The sequence below is a fragment of the Acomys minous genome, assembly GCF_964271855.1.
Source record: "Acomys minous genome assembly, chromosome: 16".
Classification (NCBI taxonomy): Eukaryota; Metazoa; Chordata; class Mammalia; order Rodentia; family Muridae; genus Acomys; species Acomys minous.
The window spans coordinates 1543249-1561316 of NC_140498.1; the positions used below are offsets into that span (position 1 = coordinate 1543249).

An 18068-nucleotide genomic window follows, 5' to 3' on the forward strand; every position below is an offset into this window, starting at 1 on the left:
ATCTAGGAAAGGGCTGAGAGATGGCTTGGGGGTAAAAGTATCGCCACATAAGCATGACAACCTAAATCTAATCGCTGGAGCCCCCCAAAAAAACCAGATGTGGTTGTTTGAACCCGTAATTCCAGCATGACTACATTGAGATATGGAAACAGGAAAATAGGCTGAAAGCATACAAACCAGCCAGAAAGCCAGAGGGCACACAGCAGCAGAAACAAGAAGCTCTGCCTCAGCAGCATGCAGTAAGAGCACCAACTCCTGAAAGCTGTCTTCTGACCAGCACATGTCCCCATGGTGAACACCACCATCACTACCACCAGCACCACCATCATCACCATCATCATCATCATCATCATCACCATCCCCACCGCTGCCACCACCGCCATCAACACCACCACTGCCGCCATCACCACTACCACCATCAGCACCATTATCACCACCAGCACCACCAGCACCACCACCACCGCCGCCGCCACCAGCATCAGAAGAACAGGAGTAATAGTAATTAGTAGTAGTAGTAGTAGTAAATATTTTAAATCCAAGAAAGGAGATAAGGGTTATTAATGAAACTAGGACACTACTAATCATGACATGTGGAAGGCAGTGTATCTAAATACTAATGGTTTTTTCTTTACGTTTTTTGTTGGTTTAACTTTGAGATAAAGTCCCAACCATGTAACCCAGGCTGACCAGGAACTCAGAGATCTACCTGCCTCTGCCTCCTGTGTGCTGGGATTAAATGCCTGGGTTTAAGGCTAACTATTTTTATGACTCAGTGTTTCTTTTCCTTTTTTTCCTTTTTTTTTTTTTTTTTTATGTGCACTGGTGTTTCACTTGTATATATGTCTGTGTGAGAACGTTAGATCCTAGAGTTATACACAGTTATGAGCTACCACGTGGGTGCTGGAAATTGAACCCAGGTCCTCTGGAAGAGCAGCCAGTGATCTTAACTGCTGAACCATCTCTCTAGCCCATGACTCAGTATTTCTGTGTTTGGGGATTTAAGTTTAAATCAGCTGGGGGCTGGAGAGATGGCTCAGCAGATAAGAGCACTGACTGCTCTTCCAGAAGTCCTGAGTTCAATTCCCAGCAACCACATGGTGGCTCACAACCATCTATAATGAGATCTGATGCCCTCTTCTGTCTTGCAGGTGTACAGGCAGGCAGAGCACGGTATACATAATAATAAATTAATTAATTAAAAAACACTCACACAGGAACAACTTAAGAATTAAATAAGGTCAGGTATGGTGGTATACAGCCTTTAATCCCAGTACTTAGGAAGCAATTTTGTTCTTGTTTTTTGAGACAGGGTTTCTTTATATAGCCCTGGCTTTCCTGGAACTAGCTCTATAGACCAGGCTGGCCTCGAACTCACAGAGATCCACCTGCCTCTGGCTCTGATTCTGACTCTGACTCTGACTCTGCTGGGATTAAAGGCAAGCACCACTGAAGCCAGCTTCTACTCAATTTTCATTTATTCTACTCAGAGGCAGAAATGAAACCATCTTCAAAAAGAGTAAAAGGATTACTTAATAAATTAATATACTTAAATTGATATAGTAATTATATAGCTGTCGGGGCTGGGGAGATGACTCAGTAGTTAGGGCACACTTGCTCTTGCCGACAGCTCAGCTCTCATCGCTCGTGTCACAGGCTCCTGTTAACCCAGCTCTCGGGAGCCAGTGTCCTCTTCTGGCCTCCACAGCACCTACATTTCTATGTGTACATACACAGATACACATAACACTTAAAAAGCAAATTTTGAACACACATCAGAAAAAAGAGAGGAAAAAGATGGTATGTCCTCCTTAGTTTGTAATTCAACACTAACACCTTTCCTTCTTATACACACTACTGGGAGTCTAATCTGAGGCCCCAGGACATGGAGTTTTTAAGTCTTGTCTTGGACAACAAGAATGATATAGTGGGTAAAAAAACATATGTGTTCATCCTGAATTTTATCTGAATGAGTAAATACTCAAAAATAGCCAAACATAACTCCAAGAATGAGTGATGAAGGGTATTTGGCTCTTTAAATACCAAAATGTTACAAACCAGAGAAAAACAACAACTGACACTAAGCAGTCTGACCACAGGCTCACCCACCTAGAGTAACCACTGGATGGTGAAGGATGGCAGCTACCCATTTATCTCATTCCCTACATCAAAACACCACCTCACAGTGATTAAATATTTAAAAGCAAGCAACAGAAAATAGCAGGCAGAACATAAACCTCAACGCCCCGAAGAATAACACTGATAACAGAATCACACAAATCGAAAACACTTCCATATGTCAAAATATCTAAGTTAAAAAGCAAACTGGTACCCCAGGCGTGGTGGCGCACAACTGTAACCCCAGCACTCAGGAGGCAGAGGCAGGTGGATCGCTGTGAGTTCAAGGCCAGCCTGATCTACAAAGCGAGTCCAGGACAGCCAGGGCCACACAGAGATCTTAGTGGAGGCATCAGACCCTGGGCCTTTATTCTATGACAGACTTTTCCTGACTCAGTCTTCTTACTCATTACTAGACTGTTCGCGTTTCTATTTCTCCGTAACTCAATCTTGGCAAACTGTATGCACCCATGTACTTACTTCCCCACTGGTCAGAAAGTCTTACCCCTCAAGACTGTGTTCAAGGACCACTCTCTATATAAAAGGGAATACAGTATGAGTGGATGGTCTGTGTTACCTAGCTTTCTGAATGATGCAAGATGTCTCTGCTATGTATAATCAAAGTACTGTGAATGAGAAAGTGTGGCCACATGATCATAATTGGCTGTTTTATAAATATCTATTGCTCACACTTACTCTATGCCAAGTATTATGCTGAGATACCACTATCACTCGGACAAACTGCCTTTTCCTCGTGGTGTTTGTACACACTGACTTTTATGTTCCAAGAGGAGCATTTCTGTACCATCTGCAATACCCGTTACTAATAAACTGCTTGTTTAAAAAAAGAAAGTATTGGGCTAGGTAAGGTAGTATAGGCCTTTAATTCTAGCTGCCCTTTAATTGGGGCGGCAGAAATTGGTGGATTTCTTGAGTTCCAGGCTAGCCTGGTCTACAGAGAGAGTTCCAGGATAACCAGGGCTACAGAGAGAAATCCTGGGGGGGAGGGGGGGTAATAATGACTTTCCACTACTTTCCCTTAGGTTAAGTATATCTACAGAACACCAGGTTCCATGCTCCATTAAAAATTACTAACAACTGGAATCTGCCTGAAAAAGAATCTAAAGAACGGCAGTAGATTGCAGCCGTGTAATGGAAGCAGTCACCGAGTACTTAGAAAGAACACGCTGAACTCCTTCAGAATGACATGTGAAAGAATGCTTGGGCTCTCCTCTGGGCGGTCCTAGGAAACAAGACTAAAACTAGTTAGCTACTTATAGCTGGCAAATTTCACTTTAATTAAAAGAAAAATAAAACACAAATCCAGTTAAAATCAGGAGGCAGCACCAGGCAGTGGTGGATCATGCCTTTAATCCCAGCACTTGGGATGCAGAGGCAGGTGGATCGCCAGCCTGATCTACAAAGCGAGTCAGGACAGCCTAGGCTACACAGAGAAAGTCTGTCTCAAAAAAAATGCCCACCAACAGGGCCTACCACTGTTTTCTCATGAGCACCTTCTCACTACTTCTCTACTTCAGCAATGTCTAGAAGGCAGGCTGGGTGTCATTCATTTTATATTCCCCAAACACACCATCACCTGGCACAACTGTGCTACACAAAAATAAACAATAAAAGTTTACAGACACTCTTATAAAGATTAAGCGCAATGTAATGACTATACGTGAGGAGCCTATCAGGCTAGGAACGGCTCAGGCGCTGACTGCACACCGCTCTTGAGTAGGACCAGACCTGGAGCTTTCCCCGGATATTTGGCCTCCGCCCTAGGAGCAGAAACTGCTCGTGTCTCGCGCTGATACAGTACTATATTCTTAAGGTTTTCTTTTCTCCTAGTAGATAACCAATTAAGTCTTCATTTTAAACTTTTTCTTTTAAATTTTAAAATAAACTGGACAGTGGGACACACATCTTTAATTCTAGCACTCAGGAGGCAGAAGCAGGTGGATCTCTGAGTTCCAGGCCAGCCTGGTCTACAGAATGAGTTCCAGGACAGACAGAACTATACAGAGAAACCCTATCTCAAAAAAAGTAAGTAAAATATAAAATAAGATCTAGGTGGATTAAAGTATTAAACAAAAAATGACTATAAAAGCATTAGGAATTGGATTTTTTTTTTAAACATGGAAGGTGGAGAGGTCCTTCTAAGCCAAAAACATTGAAACCATAAACTTAAAAATAAAAAAGTCAGATTATAAAATTGCTTTTTGTACAATGAACAAAAAACAATAGGTAAGGAACAAACCAGGAAAAATATCTAATATATAGCAAAAGGCTACTCGAATTTTAGGAGAGCTCCTCTAAGTTAACAAGAAAAGGAAGCTGAGGCTGCAGCTATCTGCCACACAAGCAGAAGGGCCTGAGCTCATATACCAGTCACCAACACAAAACGCAAGCTGCGTCTGCAACCCCAGCCCTCAGGGACAAAGCTCTATCTCCTCAGCTGCACTGCATCCTTCAGGTCTCTGCACAGACTTCATCTAAATTTGAATATCACTATTCCAACCATTTCCATTACAACCCACCCCAGGGCTAGAGAGAAGCTTAGCAGTTAAGATCATCTCTCTTGCAGAGGACCCAGGTTCAGTTCCTAGTACCCACATCTGGTAGTTCAAACTGTCTGTGACTCCAGCTCTTGGGCACGAAGATACCTATCCCACCCCACAAACACACATGTACCCAAAAGTAATAAAAATAAACCTAGCCCAGGGCTCTGCTTTGCTGCCTTTTTGAAGAACACTTATTGGCTAAGAATCTATGTAACTTGTTTATGTTTACTATCTGTTTTCCCTTCATTAGGGCCAGTCTATTTATTACCTGCCATGCCCACTGATGGATTATAATTACTGAGAATTGTGCCGAGTACACATTTATTATCGTTGAATAAACAGTTTTACAACTGTCTATAGAATAATCTAACTAATAACTAATGACGACCTAGGAACAAAGCCTAGGTCCGGGGTCTGGCTTGTCTCTGTACTCCTCAGAGACCACAGCACTCGGGAGGCAGAGGCAGGCGGGTCACTGAGAGTTCGAGGCCAGCCTGGTCTACAAGGTGAGTCCAGGACAGCCAGGGCTACACAGAGAAACCTGTGTCCAAAAGAAAACAAAACAAAACAAATTTACACCTCAGGCATGGTGGACATGCCTGTAACCGCAGCACTCAGGAGATGAGACAGGATTAGTGGCAGTTTGAGGTGAACCAGAGCTACACAGCGAATTCAAGCTACCTAGCAAAAGATGTGTCTGAGAACTGGGTGAGAGATAGACAAAGACAGGCTGACAGATGGATGGAAACAACATAGCTTTTTAAGAAGCTATCAGAAGAAAAATTTAAAACAACCATCCAGGCTTTTGATGGGGAACGCTTATCTTCTCATATACCTTGGCAGGTATATAAACTAATACTTTTCTTTAAACTTAAACTAGCAGTAGCTTTAACATTAAACCCCTCAGAATGCACTCTTTAACTCTTTTTTTTTTTTAAGATTTATTTACTTACTTACTTATTTATACAGTGCCCTGCCTCCATGTATACCTGCAGGCCAGAAGAGGGCACCAGATCTCATTATAAATGGCTGTGATCCACCATGTGGTTGCTGGGAATTGAACCCAGGGCCTTTGGAGGAGCAGTCAGTGCTCTTAACCCCTGAGCCACCTCTCTAGCCCCATGCACTCTTTAACTCTTACTTTCACAGCTATAAAAGCAAGAGCACTGGTGGTGCAGGCCCGCAACTCCAACTATTCAGGTGGCTGAGGCAGGAGAATCTTAAGTGCAAGGCCTGCCTGTGCTTGGGTGAGATCTTGTCTCAAAATCAGAAATACAGCTCAGTGTACAGAGCTTGCTTAGCATGCACAAGGTCCGGATTCAAATCCCAACAGGAAAAAAAGCACAAGTTTATCATTTTAGCAGGGCTTGTAAAATGAAGAGATAAGCAACCTACAAGCCCGGCAGGGTGTCTCATGCCTGTAACCCAACACATCAGAGCATAAGGCAGGAAATCATCATGAATTGGAGCCTACCTGGACTAGACTGGGACCCTGTTTCAATAATAAAGATAAAAGCAGAGACTAGAAAGATGACTTAGTTGTTAAGAGCACAGAGTTCGATCCGTAGAACTCACAAGGTGTCTCACAACCATCTGTAACTCTAATAATTCCAAAGATCCAATCCCTTCTTCTGACCTCTGTGGGTACGAGGGACAGATATACATGCAAGCAAAATATACATGCACATAATAAAACATCATTAAGATGATAGAGAAAAACAAGCAAATACCTCGTTGCACGATACCCGTGAGGAATCGTCTTTTAGTAAGAACGAGACAGAGCTATAGTACTGAGACAATGGGCCTCCTGATCCAGGAAGCAAACCAGCGGCCCTGGCACCAGATGTTCTGTGTTTGAATCCTGACTCCCTAACTTACTGTAACTACATGCATGTTTAATTTCTCTATGTTTCAGTTTCTTCATCAAAAACTAGGAACAGTAATAATATTATAATAGTAGCCCCCTCGCTGATGTGAAGATTCCTGAGGTAAAACCTGCAATGGTTATGGCATGTCACACAGCCATATAACCATTTACACACACACACACACAGAGTAATGATTAATAACATTTAAGTGAGATAAGAAAGTTGTAGGTCAAGCCAGGTGTGGTAGCTCATGCCTTTAATCCCAGCACTCGGGAGGCAGAGGAAGGTGGATCTCTGTGAGTTCCAGGCCAGCCTGGTCTACCAAGTGAGTCTAGAACAGCCAAGGCTACACAGAGAAACCCTGTCTTGAAAAAAAAAAGAAAGTTAGTTGTAGGCCTATGTATGTAGAGTACCTATCTATTTCAGGGATTAAGGGTAGCATGTCTGTGTAACTTGAGAATCAAAAGCAGAACAGAAATCTCACCTCTGAGAAATGGGGAAATATATAAATATATAATATATAAAATACATGAAAGCCCCAGTGGAGTGCTGGAGAGATAGCCCAGGTGTTAAAGGCACTGGTTACTCCTCCAGAGGACCTGGTTCAATTCCCAGCCACAACCATCGGTAACTCTAGTCCCAGAGGAACTGGATACTTCTTCCAGCTTCCAAGAGGACCAGATATGCACATGGTACACAAACAGGCAAAACACACACACACATAAAAATAAATATTTTAAAAATTAAACCATAAAAATAAAAATAAAATAAATCAATGGGGGTACTTTGCAATGTTTTGAGGCTAGCATATATTATGAAGTGTATAAATGAAGTTAAACATCTATATCCTCAAATATTTATCACTTCTTTATGGGAAAACATTCAAAATCCTGTCTTCTAACACACAATTTTTAAATTTTATTTATTATGTATATGAGTTTTCAGTCTCCCTGTATGTCTGCATGACAGAAGAGGGCATTAGATCTCATTATAGATGGTTGTGAGCCACCATGTATTTTCTGGAAATTGAACTCAGGACCTCTGGAAGAACAAACAGTGCTCTTAGCCACTAAACCGTCTCTCCAGCCCCACATACAATTTTTTAAATGGAAAAGATCATACAATAACAAAATAAAGGGCCCAGTGGCATCACATAGCAGGTAAACATGACTGCTGTCAAACCCAGTGACATCACACAGCAGGCAAGCATGGCTGCTGTGAAGCCTGATGACATCACACAGCAGGTAAGCATGGCTGCTGTCAAGCCTGATGACATCACACAATAGGTAAGCATGGTTGCTGTCAAGCCTGATGACATCACACAGCAGGTAAGCATGGCTGCTGTCAAGCCCAGTGACATCACACAGCAGGTAAGCATGGCTGCTGTCAAGCCTGATGACATCACACAACAGGCAAACATGGCTGCTGTCAAGCCTGATGACATCACACAGCAGGTAAGCATGGCTGCTGTCAAGCCCAGTGACATCACACAGCAGGTAAGCATGGCTGCTGTCAAGCCTGATGACATCACACAACAGGCAAACATGGCTGCTGTCAAGCCTGATGACATCACACAGCAGGTAAGCATGGCTGCTGTCAAGCCCAGTGACATCACACAGCAGGTAAGCATGGCTGCTGTCAAGCCTGATGACATCACACAGCAGGTAAGCATGGCTGCTGTCAAGCCCAGTGACATCACACAGCAGGTAAGCATGGCTGCTGTCAAGCCTGATGACATCACACAACAGGCAAACATGGCTGCTGTCAAGCCTGATGACATCACACAGCAGGTAAGCATGGCTGCTGTCAAGCCCAGTGACATCACACAGCAGGTAAGCATGGCTGCTGTCAAGCCTGATGACATCACACAACAGGTAAGCATGACTGCAGTCAAGCCTGATGACATCACACAGCAAGCAAGCATGGCTGCTGTCAAGCCTGATGACATCACACAGCAGGCAAACATGGCTGCTGTCAAGCCTGATGACATCACATAGCAGGTAAGTATGGCTGCTGTCAAGCCCAATGACATCACACAGCAGGTAAGCATGGCTGCTGTCAAGCCTGATGACATCACACAGCAGGCAAGCATGGCTGCTGTTAAGCCTGATGATCTGAGTTCAATTCTCAGAAACTACATAGTAAAGAGAAAACCAACCCACACAAGTTGTCCTACCACCACACACCTCGTGATATGTATATATACATACAAACATACACATATAAATGTTACTTGTAAGAATTTAATTTTAATGAAGCAAAAGCAGGACAAATGCTTCTAAGATGTAATTTAGCTTGAACTAAGATCTGAGAATTTTTATACTTGTCTTTGAATTCTCAACAGAAAATAATTTGATCAACTGACATTTATCTACTAAAGTGCACCATCAAAAACCCAAAACTTTCAAAAATTACTGGCACAGGCCTTTAATCCCAGCACTCGAGAAGCAGAGGCAGGTGGATCACTGTGAGTTCAAGGCCAGCCTAGTCTACAACGTGACTCCAGGACAGCCAAGGCTACACAAAGAGACCTTGTCTTGAAAAACCAAAGAAAATAAAAAATTTAAATGGCTGTATCTCATCTTGCCAATTACTCACAAACCAACTCTTAATATAGCAAATCCTCATGAAAAGCAAAGTATGTCAGAAAGGAAGATTCTTAGCAACTCTTCTGAAACGACGGGAAATCAGACTAAAGTAGTTGTATTGAACTGTCAGTTTGATGCAAAGGAATTCTCCAATAATTTCTAAGTTTTTCGAGACAGGGTTTCTCTGTGTTATCTTGGCTGCCTTAGACCAGGCTGACCTCCAACTCCTGTGATTCACCTGCTTCTGCCTCTGGAATGCTGGGATTACAGGAGCGGGGCATTATGCCCACCATAATTTTGGTTTTGTTGTTGTTGTTGTTGTTGTTGTTTTGTTTCTTAATTCACCAGGACTAAGAAATTCAAGTGTGCTTTTAATTAAAGTTATCAATATGAACTCAACTAAAGAGAAAAAATAATTTCCCAAGATGAACTTCTAAGCAGACACTGACACAAAAAACTCAAATACACCAAATTCTCCTTCTGTCAACCAATAGTTACCTTTACCCATTTATACTAACTTATTGTAATCATAACAACAACAACAATAAATCCCATAGTCTTAAGATTTAAAAAAAAAAATAGGAAATAAACCTGCACTAAGAATAGCAAGAATAAGAGATTCCTCAAGGCTAATGTTTTCCTTGCTTCTGTGAAATGCTTAGTCACTTCTGCCTATTTGCAGGGAAGAACATTTCATATCTTTTTTGTTTTGTTTTTGTTTTTCGAGACAGCGTTTCTGTGTAGCCTTGGACTCTTTGTAAACCAGGCTGGCCTTGAACTCACAGCGATCCACCTGCCTCTGCCTCCCTAGTGCTGGGATTAAAGGCGTGCGCCACCACGCCCAGCTCCATTTCATATCTTGAAAGAGACAGGAAATTAGAGTCCAGATTCATGTCACCTGAGTTGCCCATGGAAGGCAAAAGGCGGCAGCAGCCAGTTAAGCATACCCTACAGAAGCCAGAGCTTTCTCTGTATTCTGCCTCTGTCTGCAGTAACAAAGATGGTTTGTAAAGTTTTCCTCCCCTCAGGCAAATACAAAAGGTGACAATTAAAAGAAGGTCCAAATGCCATCCTTCCTTCCTGACAGCCCACCAGAAGCACCTCCCTCTTCTACTGGAATAGAAACAGCAAGCAAGCTAAAGTCTAGGCTGGACATTACCCCTTAGGCAACTAACAAACCCCAAAACTATATGCTAACAGGCTTTTTGGAGCATACTTCCCGGAGAGCAACAAGAGCCTTAAAATCTGATAACATTGTTTCCAGTTTCCCCACGGCGAGAACAGAAAGGTTTTCACAAAAGCTTATTTCAAGAGAGAGCACCCTTGGAAAAGACCAAGTTAAGTACCTGTGCCAACTACCGCATCCCAACATCCTGCTTACGGGATAGATGCTAAGCCCAAAGGTCGAGTATAGAAATACACCTGAAAGAATTTTCTCAACTAGATAGAGTAAGATCTTGCCAAGGACCGAGCACATTCTTTCCACACATAACTCCAGGTTGGGGGGTGGAGGGGAATCTGAAACTATGTAGTCGAACCTCGGAAGCAGAGCTCAGTCGGCTGAGAAGTCATGAATGGCTCTGACAGCCACGATGGCTTATTTAGGACAAGACCTCCTTTTCCTTCCAAAAAATACAGTATGAGCACTATTAAGCCAGTTTGTCCTGCACCTGTAAGTCTCGGCGACTCGGGAAGTTGAGGCAGGAGAACAGCTCAGAAGTGTCGGTCAACATGGTCAACAAAGCAAGCTCGAAAGACACGAAACGAAGAGGAAAAGTGATTCTTCGACTCTGGCTTTCTCGAGCACCCTTTTCATTCCTAACACTCTCAGAATACTAAGCTACCCTCTTCCATGTGAACGCTGCCATCTTTTATCGCTTGGCCCATGGCTTGCCCATCTTTCCCCGATAAAGAAGAGGCATGAACCTGACGCACGCATGAGGAGCGTCAGAAAGCGAGGCCCTGAGAGGCTAAGGAACGCGCCCGGGCTTACCATTTATTTAGGCAGCACTTAACCACTCAAAGAATGCTTCCAAATCGTTACCGACCCCAGTTACCTTTACAAGCCCGGTGCAAAGAGAGCTGGAGCGTGGCCCGAGGAGGCGGGGGGCGGAGGTGGGGCGAGCGGGCACACCGCCACTGTCCAGGCGGAGGCTCGCCTCCTTCACGAATATAGCACACGCTCTCGCTTTCCATCCTCCCCACGGGAGGAGCCCCACGTGCTAATCCCGCCGCACCGTCCTCTCGCCGCGCGCCCCCCGCCGCCGCCGGGTCCCCGCAGCCTCCCCACGCCCTTCCCGGCGGCCGCCAGCGCGCGCCTCCCGCCCCCCTCCCCAGCCGTGCCGCACAGCCCCGCGGCCGCCCGCGCGGCCCGCCGCCTCCAGCCCGCGGGTCACCTCCCCCGGGGTCCCCCCCGCGCGCCCGCGCGCGTGCCCTTCCGGCCCCCAAGGGCTCCCGCGAAACCGCGCCGGGCAGGCCGCGCCCGCCCGCCCGCCATGGTGGGCGCCTCACCGTCAGGCTGGGGAGCCGGGCCCGGCTGCGCCATGGCCAGGAGGCGGCTTCGGAGAACGGGGATGGGCGGGGGGGCAGCGGCGTCCCGGGCTGCCGGCAGGCTCAGCTGGCGGAGGAGGAGGCGTCGACCGAGCCGCGGCCGCCGCCGCCCAGGGAGGAACCGCTAAGGCTGGAGCCGCCGGCGCCGCCACAGCCTCGGGCAGAGACGGACCGGAGCGCCGACCTCCGCCTCCTCATCCTGACAGCGGGAAATAAGCACTGCGCAGGCGCGGGGGGATGGGACGGGACGGCACGTGACGTTGGCCTAAGGGGAGGGGCGGGGCCTCGGGAGGGAGACCGGGGACGGAGCTGGGGGGCTGTGGGGGGTACCCCTGGGCCTGAGGGCCAGAGGAGAGCTGGTGAGAGCCGAGGGTGGTGCGAGGGTGGTGCGAGGCTGGTGGCTGGAAAGGCGAGGACTCTTGAAGCTCCGGGCTCTCCCAGAACCCAGGCAAAAAAATAAAATAAAGCCCGAGCGAGGAGAAACTAAGCGAGCCCAGCCGCTACTTCGCCTAGCTGTGTGACCTTGAGAGAGAATCCCCTAACCTCATAACCTTGACAAGTACAGTCGCTGAGAAAAGTTTAAAACGAGGTAATAAAGTGGGAAGAATCGTCGTGGCTGGAACTTGGCCTGGACCCCAGGTCTTCCGATGTGCAAGCTAGTGTGGCCAGTGTGCTTTCCAGTAAGCCCCTGTATCTGACTTTTATGCCCCCAGCCCAGAGAAGCTGCTGGAGACAGGGCCAGAAGCAGTGCTCGCGCTCATGACAGGAGAGGAGAAGCTACAGAAAGTACTGCCTTTATGTCTGGGCAAGAGAGCCAGCCCTAGGCTCCAGCCTTTAAAGACACCCTCTGCAGCCCTAGCCCAGACCTTGCTGCCTCCTTAGGGCAAGGAGTCTACATAGCCTGCCACTACGTGACAAAGTCCACCTGCCCAGACTCCCCTCCCCGGGTGGCTGAAGCTGTGGTCTCCTCGTTGTCTATAAGACAGTGTGTAAGCATTTCCCAACATGCCAAAGGGCAACTGCATTTGGAGGAGGTGGCATTGCCCTTAGACATCTGAGCTGCTGTGTGTGTTCACAGATCCTTCGTGGTGTAAGATAGGTGAGGAAAGAAGGAAGGCAAGCTGCGGGCCAGTAGCCAGGCCAGAGCTCGCAGCCCTCTCACCCACAGTAGGCAAAAGCTCTCCACCACTCAGCTATAGCCGTAGCTCCTGTTTTGTTTTGGGTTTGTTTGTTTGTTTGTTTTTGTTTTGAGGCAGGGTTTCTCTGTGTAGCCTTGGCTGTCCTGGATTTGTAGACCAGGCTGGCCTCCAACTCAGAGATCAGCCTGCCCCTGCCTCCCTTGAGGCACTGTGCCCAGCTCTCTTGTTCTGTTTTTGTTTTTTTTTTTTTTTATTTTGAAACATCATCTCCCCACGTTGCCCGGATTAGCCTTAAATTTGCAATCCTCCTGCTTCAGCCCCCTGAGAGCTGAGACTTCCGGGCCGGACCACCAGGTCCTACTTTTTTCCCCCCTAAGAATTCTAAATTCAAGTGTGCTCCAGGGTCATTGCAAACATCTACATTCAAACCGTAACGATGCCCACTAGTCACAGCAGATGACGACTAGGCTCTGGTAAGGTTCACGGCTCAGCAGAATGGCTTTTAATTCTAATTGATTTAGGCCGCCATCTGTGCTTTTGCCTCAAGTCCCACTAACACTAAGAGAGAGTTTATATTCAGACTTCTAAGCAGGTAACATCCCAGATGACTGATATGCCTTTGACAGAACAAACAAGACCTGTCTCCACCCACTCCTTCATATCTGACCTGCCGGGGTGAGCAAATCCTTGCTCAGCAGGGAGACCTTTGGCCTGAATAGGGCAACTCAGTAATCATCTGTCCTGTCAGGCTTATGTGCAGTGACTAACAGGAATAGGAGCCATAAAGACTGCAGATGTTGTCCACTACAGATGGGGCCCCTTCCACTAGGTGAGCCACACACTTAATGCCAGTGGTAATCAGGGTTGCTGCCAGGTCCTCAAAACCAAGGTCACACAGAAATGATCAGACAAGCCAGGCATGGTGGCGCACGCCTTTAATCCCAGCACTCGGGGAGGCAGAATCAGGTGGATTGCTGTGAGTTCGAGGCCAGCCTGGTCTACAAAGTGAGTCCAGGACAGTCAGGGCTGTTACACAGAGAAACCCTGTCTTGGAAAAAAAAATCATGTGAGCAGTTCCATAAAACGTGAAGAAAGCAAGGAAGCTGTTCACCGCTGCAGGACCCTGGCCTGGGGCGAGGGCTTGAGCAGCCTGGCCCCTCAGCAGGCAGCGGAGGTTCCTAGATTAGCACTAAGGAGCTACATTTAGGGTAATGGAGCCTGGGCCCAGGGCTTCAGGACAGGCCAGCGGGGAGGGGAAAGGTGTAAACACACAGACACACAGAACCACTGGAAAGGGCCTGGGGCAGGGTGGGGGATGCTGGTCAGGACCTCAGTTTTAAATAGGTTTCTCTAAAAAAGTTTGCAGTTTTCTTCTTTTTTCTTTCTTTTCTTCTTTTACTCTCTTTCTTTTTTTTAAGCTACAAGAATAAGCAGGTGAAGCTAGGAGATTCAAAAGTTATATACATTTTCATACTCATTTTTTTTTCTTTCTACATTTTATTTCAAATCATGTGAACGCCGGGCATGGTGGTGCACACTTGTAATCCCAGCACTGAGAGGCAGAGGCAGGTGGATCGCTGTGAGTTCGAGGCCAGCCTGGTCTACAAAGTGAGTCCAGGACAGCCAAAGCTACACAGAGAAACCTGGCCAAAAAAAAAAAAAAAAAGAAGAAGAAGAAGAAGAAGAAGCAGGTGGACTGTGTCCCCAGGAATGGCGTGTCCCTCATGACTCTTGTGTTTTTTCCTTTGGTGCCTCCGTGGGGCAGAGGATGGGGTAGGCAGGAGGCTCCCTATAAACATTTGGACTTGGAGTCAGGGCTGCTGTTGGACAAAGCCAGGGGTCCAGGCTGGAGAAGTGGATACCCCTCCATATCTCCAGACACAGGCCTTGGGACGCTCTGCATGCGCTATACACACACACACACACACACACACACACACACACACACACACACACACACCACCCCAGAACAACACAACGGTTAGAAAACCAGAACAGATGCCTAGGAATGGTATGCCATGGCCACTCTCGACCTCAAACAAGGGTGGGCTCCAAACAGGCCTGTGGCAACCCAAGTCTAGAACCAAGGGAGGGGACAGGGGAGCTGAAACAGAAACAACGGGAGAAACATCTGCGGGGTGATGGGGGGAACCACAGGCAGGGAGTGTGGTCTTCTTGTCCCCATCTTCCTCAGGGTAGGGAGCAGAGCCAGAGCTCTGCCAGGCCCGCTGCCACTAAGGAGAGGCCACAGTCCTTCAGGCTGATCTTGATGATGATGCCAGCGATGCCATCAAACACAAACTGCACGTTCTTGGTGTTGATGGCGCACATGGAGGGCATGTGTATCTCCTTGGTGTCTACTCGGGTCCTCAAACTTACTCTTGATGTAGCCGGCTGCCTCCTCGTACTTGTTGGCCCGTGTCCCCAGGGAAACAGATGGTCAGGGGGGCTCTGTGTGATCTTCTCTTCAAACAGGTCCTTCTTGTTGAGGAAAAGGATGATGGCGGTGTCTGGGAACCACTTGTTGCAGTTGCTGTCAGACAGCTTCATGCTCTCGTGCATGCGATCTGCCTCCTCATCCTCAGCCGGCATCAAATCATAATAGGCACTCAGGGCAACAGGGAAGATGATGGCTGTGACACCTCAAAGCAGCGGATCCGCTCCTCCCGCTCAGATCGCTGACTACCCACATCGAACATCTAGAAGTACAAGTCCTTGGAGGTGAAGTGTGTTTCCACGGTGCCTGTGGTTCTCACACGGGTCCGCAGCACATCCCCGCTGCTGCATAAGGACACAGTCACTCTGTGCGATGCGCCCCAGGTTCGATCAGGTAGTAACCGGCTGAGTGATGAAGTGGGTACTCCCGCCCGGCAAGCGGCCAAAGCGGGCTTGCACACCGTGGCAGCCCAGAGCCTCCGGATGACACCCGGCAGGTCTTCAGGTAGCATGCTTCCTTCCTCAGCAGCACAGGACAGTGCAAACAGCTGCCTGGCATCACGTGCACGCTGGGGGTCAGCAGAGTCAATCTGCAGGCTGCCCATGGCCTTGCCGATGGACACTACAGACTGGATTGGTGTTGCCGTGGACAACCGCTCAATACAGCCAGCATCCTTCCTCTGAATAGCCGTCCTCTTGGATGCTCTTCATCTGCTTGACGATGGTGCTCTTCCCAACTTCCCGGCACCTAACAGAAGCAGCTTCACCTCCCGCGCCGACTTCCTGCTGTCCTCCTCCCTCGGGTTCTTGTCTATCCATCTTAGAGTGTTCCTTGTTCCTCCGCTGCTGCCTTGTCCTCCGCGCTCATGGTGCAGCCTATCCTGCCGGCTCTGACCCTGCCTGGTCCCCACAGGGCGCTGCTCCGCCCCACCGACCCAACTCCGCTCCCACCGCCTGCCCTCTCTCTGCCCATTTCTTTCTTTCTTTCTTTCTTTCTTTTTTTTTTCTTTTCTTTTTTTAAAAGACAGGTTCTCATGTAGCCCAAGCTAGCCTTGAACTCACTCTACAGCTTATGCTGGCTTTGAATTCCTGATCCCCATGCCTCCCAAATGCTAGGATTAAGAAGTCAGGGGTTGTGCCTTCTACGCAGGTACTCTACCAACCGCGCTACACCCCAGTCCCGTTTTCTTTCTTTCTTTCTTTTTATATAAACCCTAAGGCCCAGCAACCAGATGCCACTCCAAGACGTGTACTAGAGAAAACTAACATATGCTCAAAGCCTTCATTAGCTACAGAAGTTGTAGTCCTTGTTACCTGAAGGAAATTAAGAAATAAAACACAAGGAGGCTGGAGAGATGGCTCAGAGGTTTAGAGCACTGACTGCTCTTCCAGAGGTCCTGAGTTCAATTCCCAGCAACCACATGGTGGCTCACAACCATCTATAATGAGATCTAATGCCCTCTTCTGGTGTGCAGGCATACATGCAGGCAGAACACTATAAATAATAAATTTAAAAATTTTTTTCTTTTTGGTTTTTCGAGACAGGGTCTCTCTGTGTTAGCCTTGGCTGTCCTAGACTCACTTTGTAGACCAGGCTGGCCTCGAACTCACAGCGATCCACCTGCCTCTGCCTCCCGAGTGCTGGGATTAAAGGCGTGCACCACCACGCCTGGCTTAATAAATAATTTTTTTAAAAAAAGAAATAAAACACAAAATAATTACTTGTCAATTATATTGCATCTGAACCCAAAAAGACACGGACAAGAATATTCACAGCAGTATATTTCATTACACCACAAAGAAATAAGAGGCCCAAATGTTCATCAATAGAGATGATTTTGTTGTGTCTTGTTTGGCTTTGGTTTTCAGACAACAAAGCTGTCCTCGGGCCTCAACCTGCAGCAATCCTCCTGCCTCAGTCTCCTGGGTACCATGTTTACAGGGATACACCACCGACTTTTAAATTTGTGTGTGTGTGTTCACATGGTTACAGGTACATGAGTGTAGACATGAAGGTCAGGCGTCTACATCAAGTACCTTTCTCAGTTTCCCTCTGCCTTATTTTTAATAGACCGTCTTTTATTCTTTGACTTTCATACATGTAAACATGTCTCCACTTCCTAGGGTGGTGGGGGCGCAGTGTGAGACAAATGTCCCATTGAGGGCTGAGCACCCACTCAATAGTTACTTATCCTTGCCGGGCATGGTGTCCCACGCCTTTAATCCCAGCAGTCGGAAGGCAGAGGCAGGCAGATCTCTGTGAGTTCAAGGCCAGCCTGGTCCAGGACAGTCAAGGCTACACAAAGAAACCCTGTCTTGAAAAACAAAAAACACAAAATACAAAATACAAAAAAAAAAAAAAAAAAAAAAAGACTTACTCCTAGCACTTTGACCAGTTACGAGCCTCTGCATTAATTGCTTCCCACTACACACAGGGGTTCTCTGGCCAGAGTTGCCTGTGTCAGTAATCTATATGTATAAACAGAAGTATTTAGGAGACCGTTTGGCCAGGGTCCACTTAGCAAGACAGCAGTGTGACTTCTGACCTCCTAAGCTATGGGCTTTTGATCAGCTTTCCAGTACCAGGCATGAACTGTCTCCTGCGGAGCAGGCCTCAAATCCAACCCAAAAGTGCCGGTTGGCCTCATAAGCTTTTACTATGATTACACGAGTGGGCACATTTTGCCTGTGTAGTCAATACTGAAGTATACATGGTTCGCTGCAGGGCAGAGTTTCCTCCCCCAGTGGACTGCAATGGAACTTTCTGGTCCTGTGAAAGACAGCCAGCAGGAAAGGAGTTTTCAAGCC

General features: G+C 47.0%; 1 protein-coding gene and 1 pseudogene across 3 annotated transcripts in view; both read right to left on the reverse strand.

The window, feature by feature from the left end:
• Positions 1-11900, reverse strand: part of RABEP1 (rabaptin, RAB GTPase binding effector protein 1) — an 86014-nt gene extending 74114 nt beyond the window's left edge. For both annotated transcript variants that reach the window (XM_084761331.1, XM_084761329.1), the window contains exon 1: positions 11647-11900. In XM_084761331.1, the coding sequence (XP_084617457.1) occupies positions 11647-11680 (34 nt within the window). In that variant the 5' untranslated portion in view covers positions 11681-11900. The remainder of the gene's footprint in view (positions 1-11646) is intronic.
• Positions 11901-14763: 2863 nt separating this feature from the next.
• On the reverse strand, positions 14764-16291 carry LOC311585661 (guanine nucleotide-binding protein G(i) subunit alpha-2-like; annotated as a pseudogene). The gene has a single exon. The product of its transcript is annotated as a guanine nucleotide-binding protein G(i) subunit alpha-2-like (transcript).
• Positions 16292-18068: the final 1777 nt, after the last annotated feature.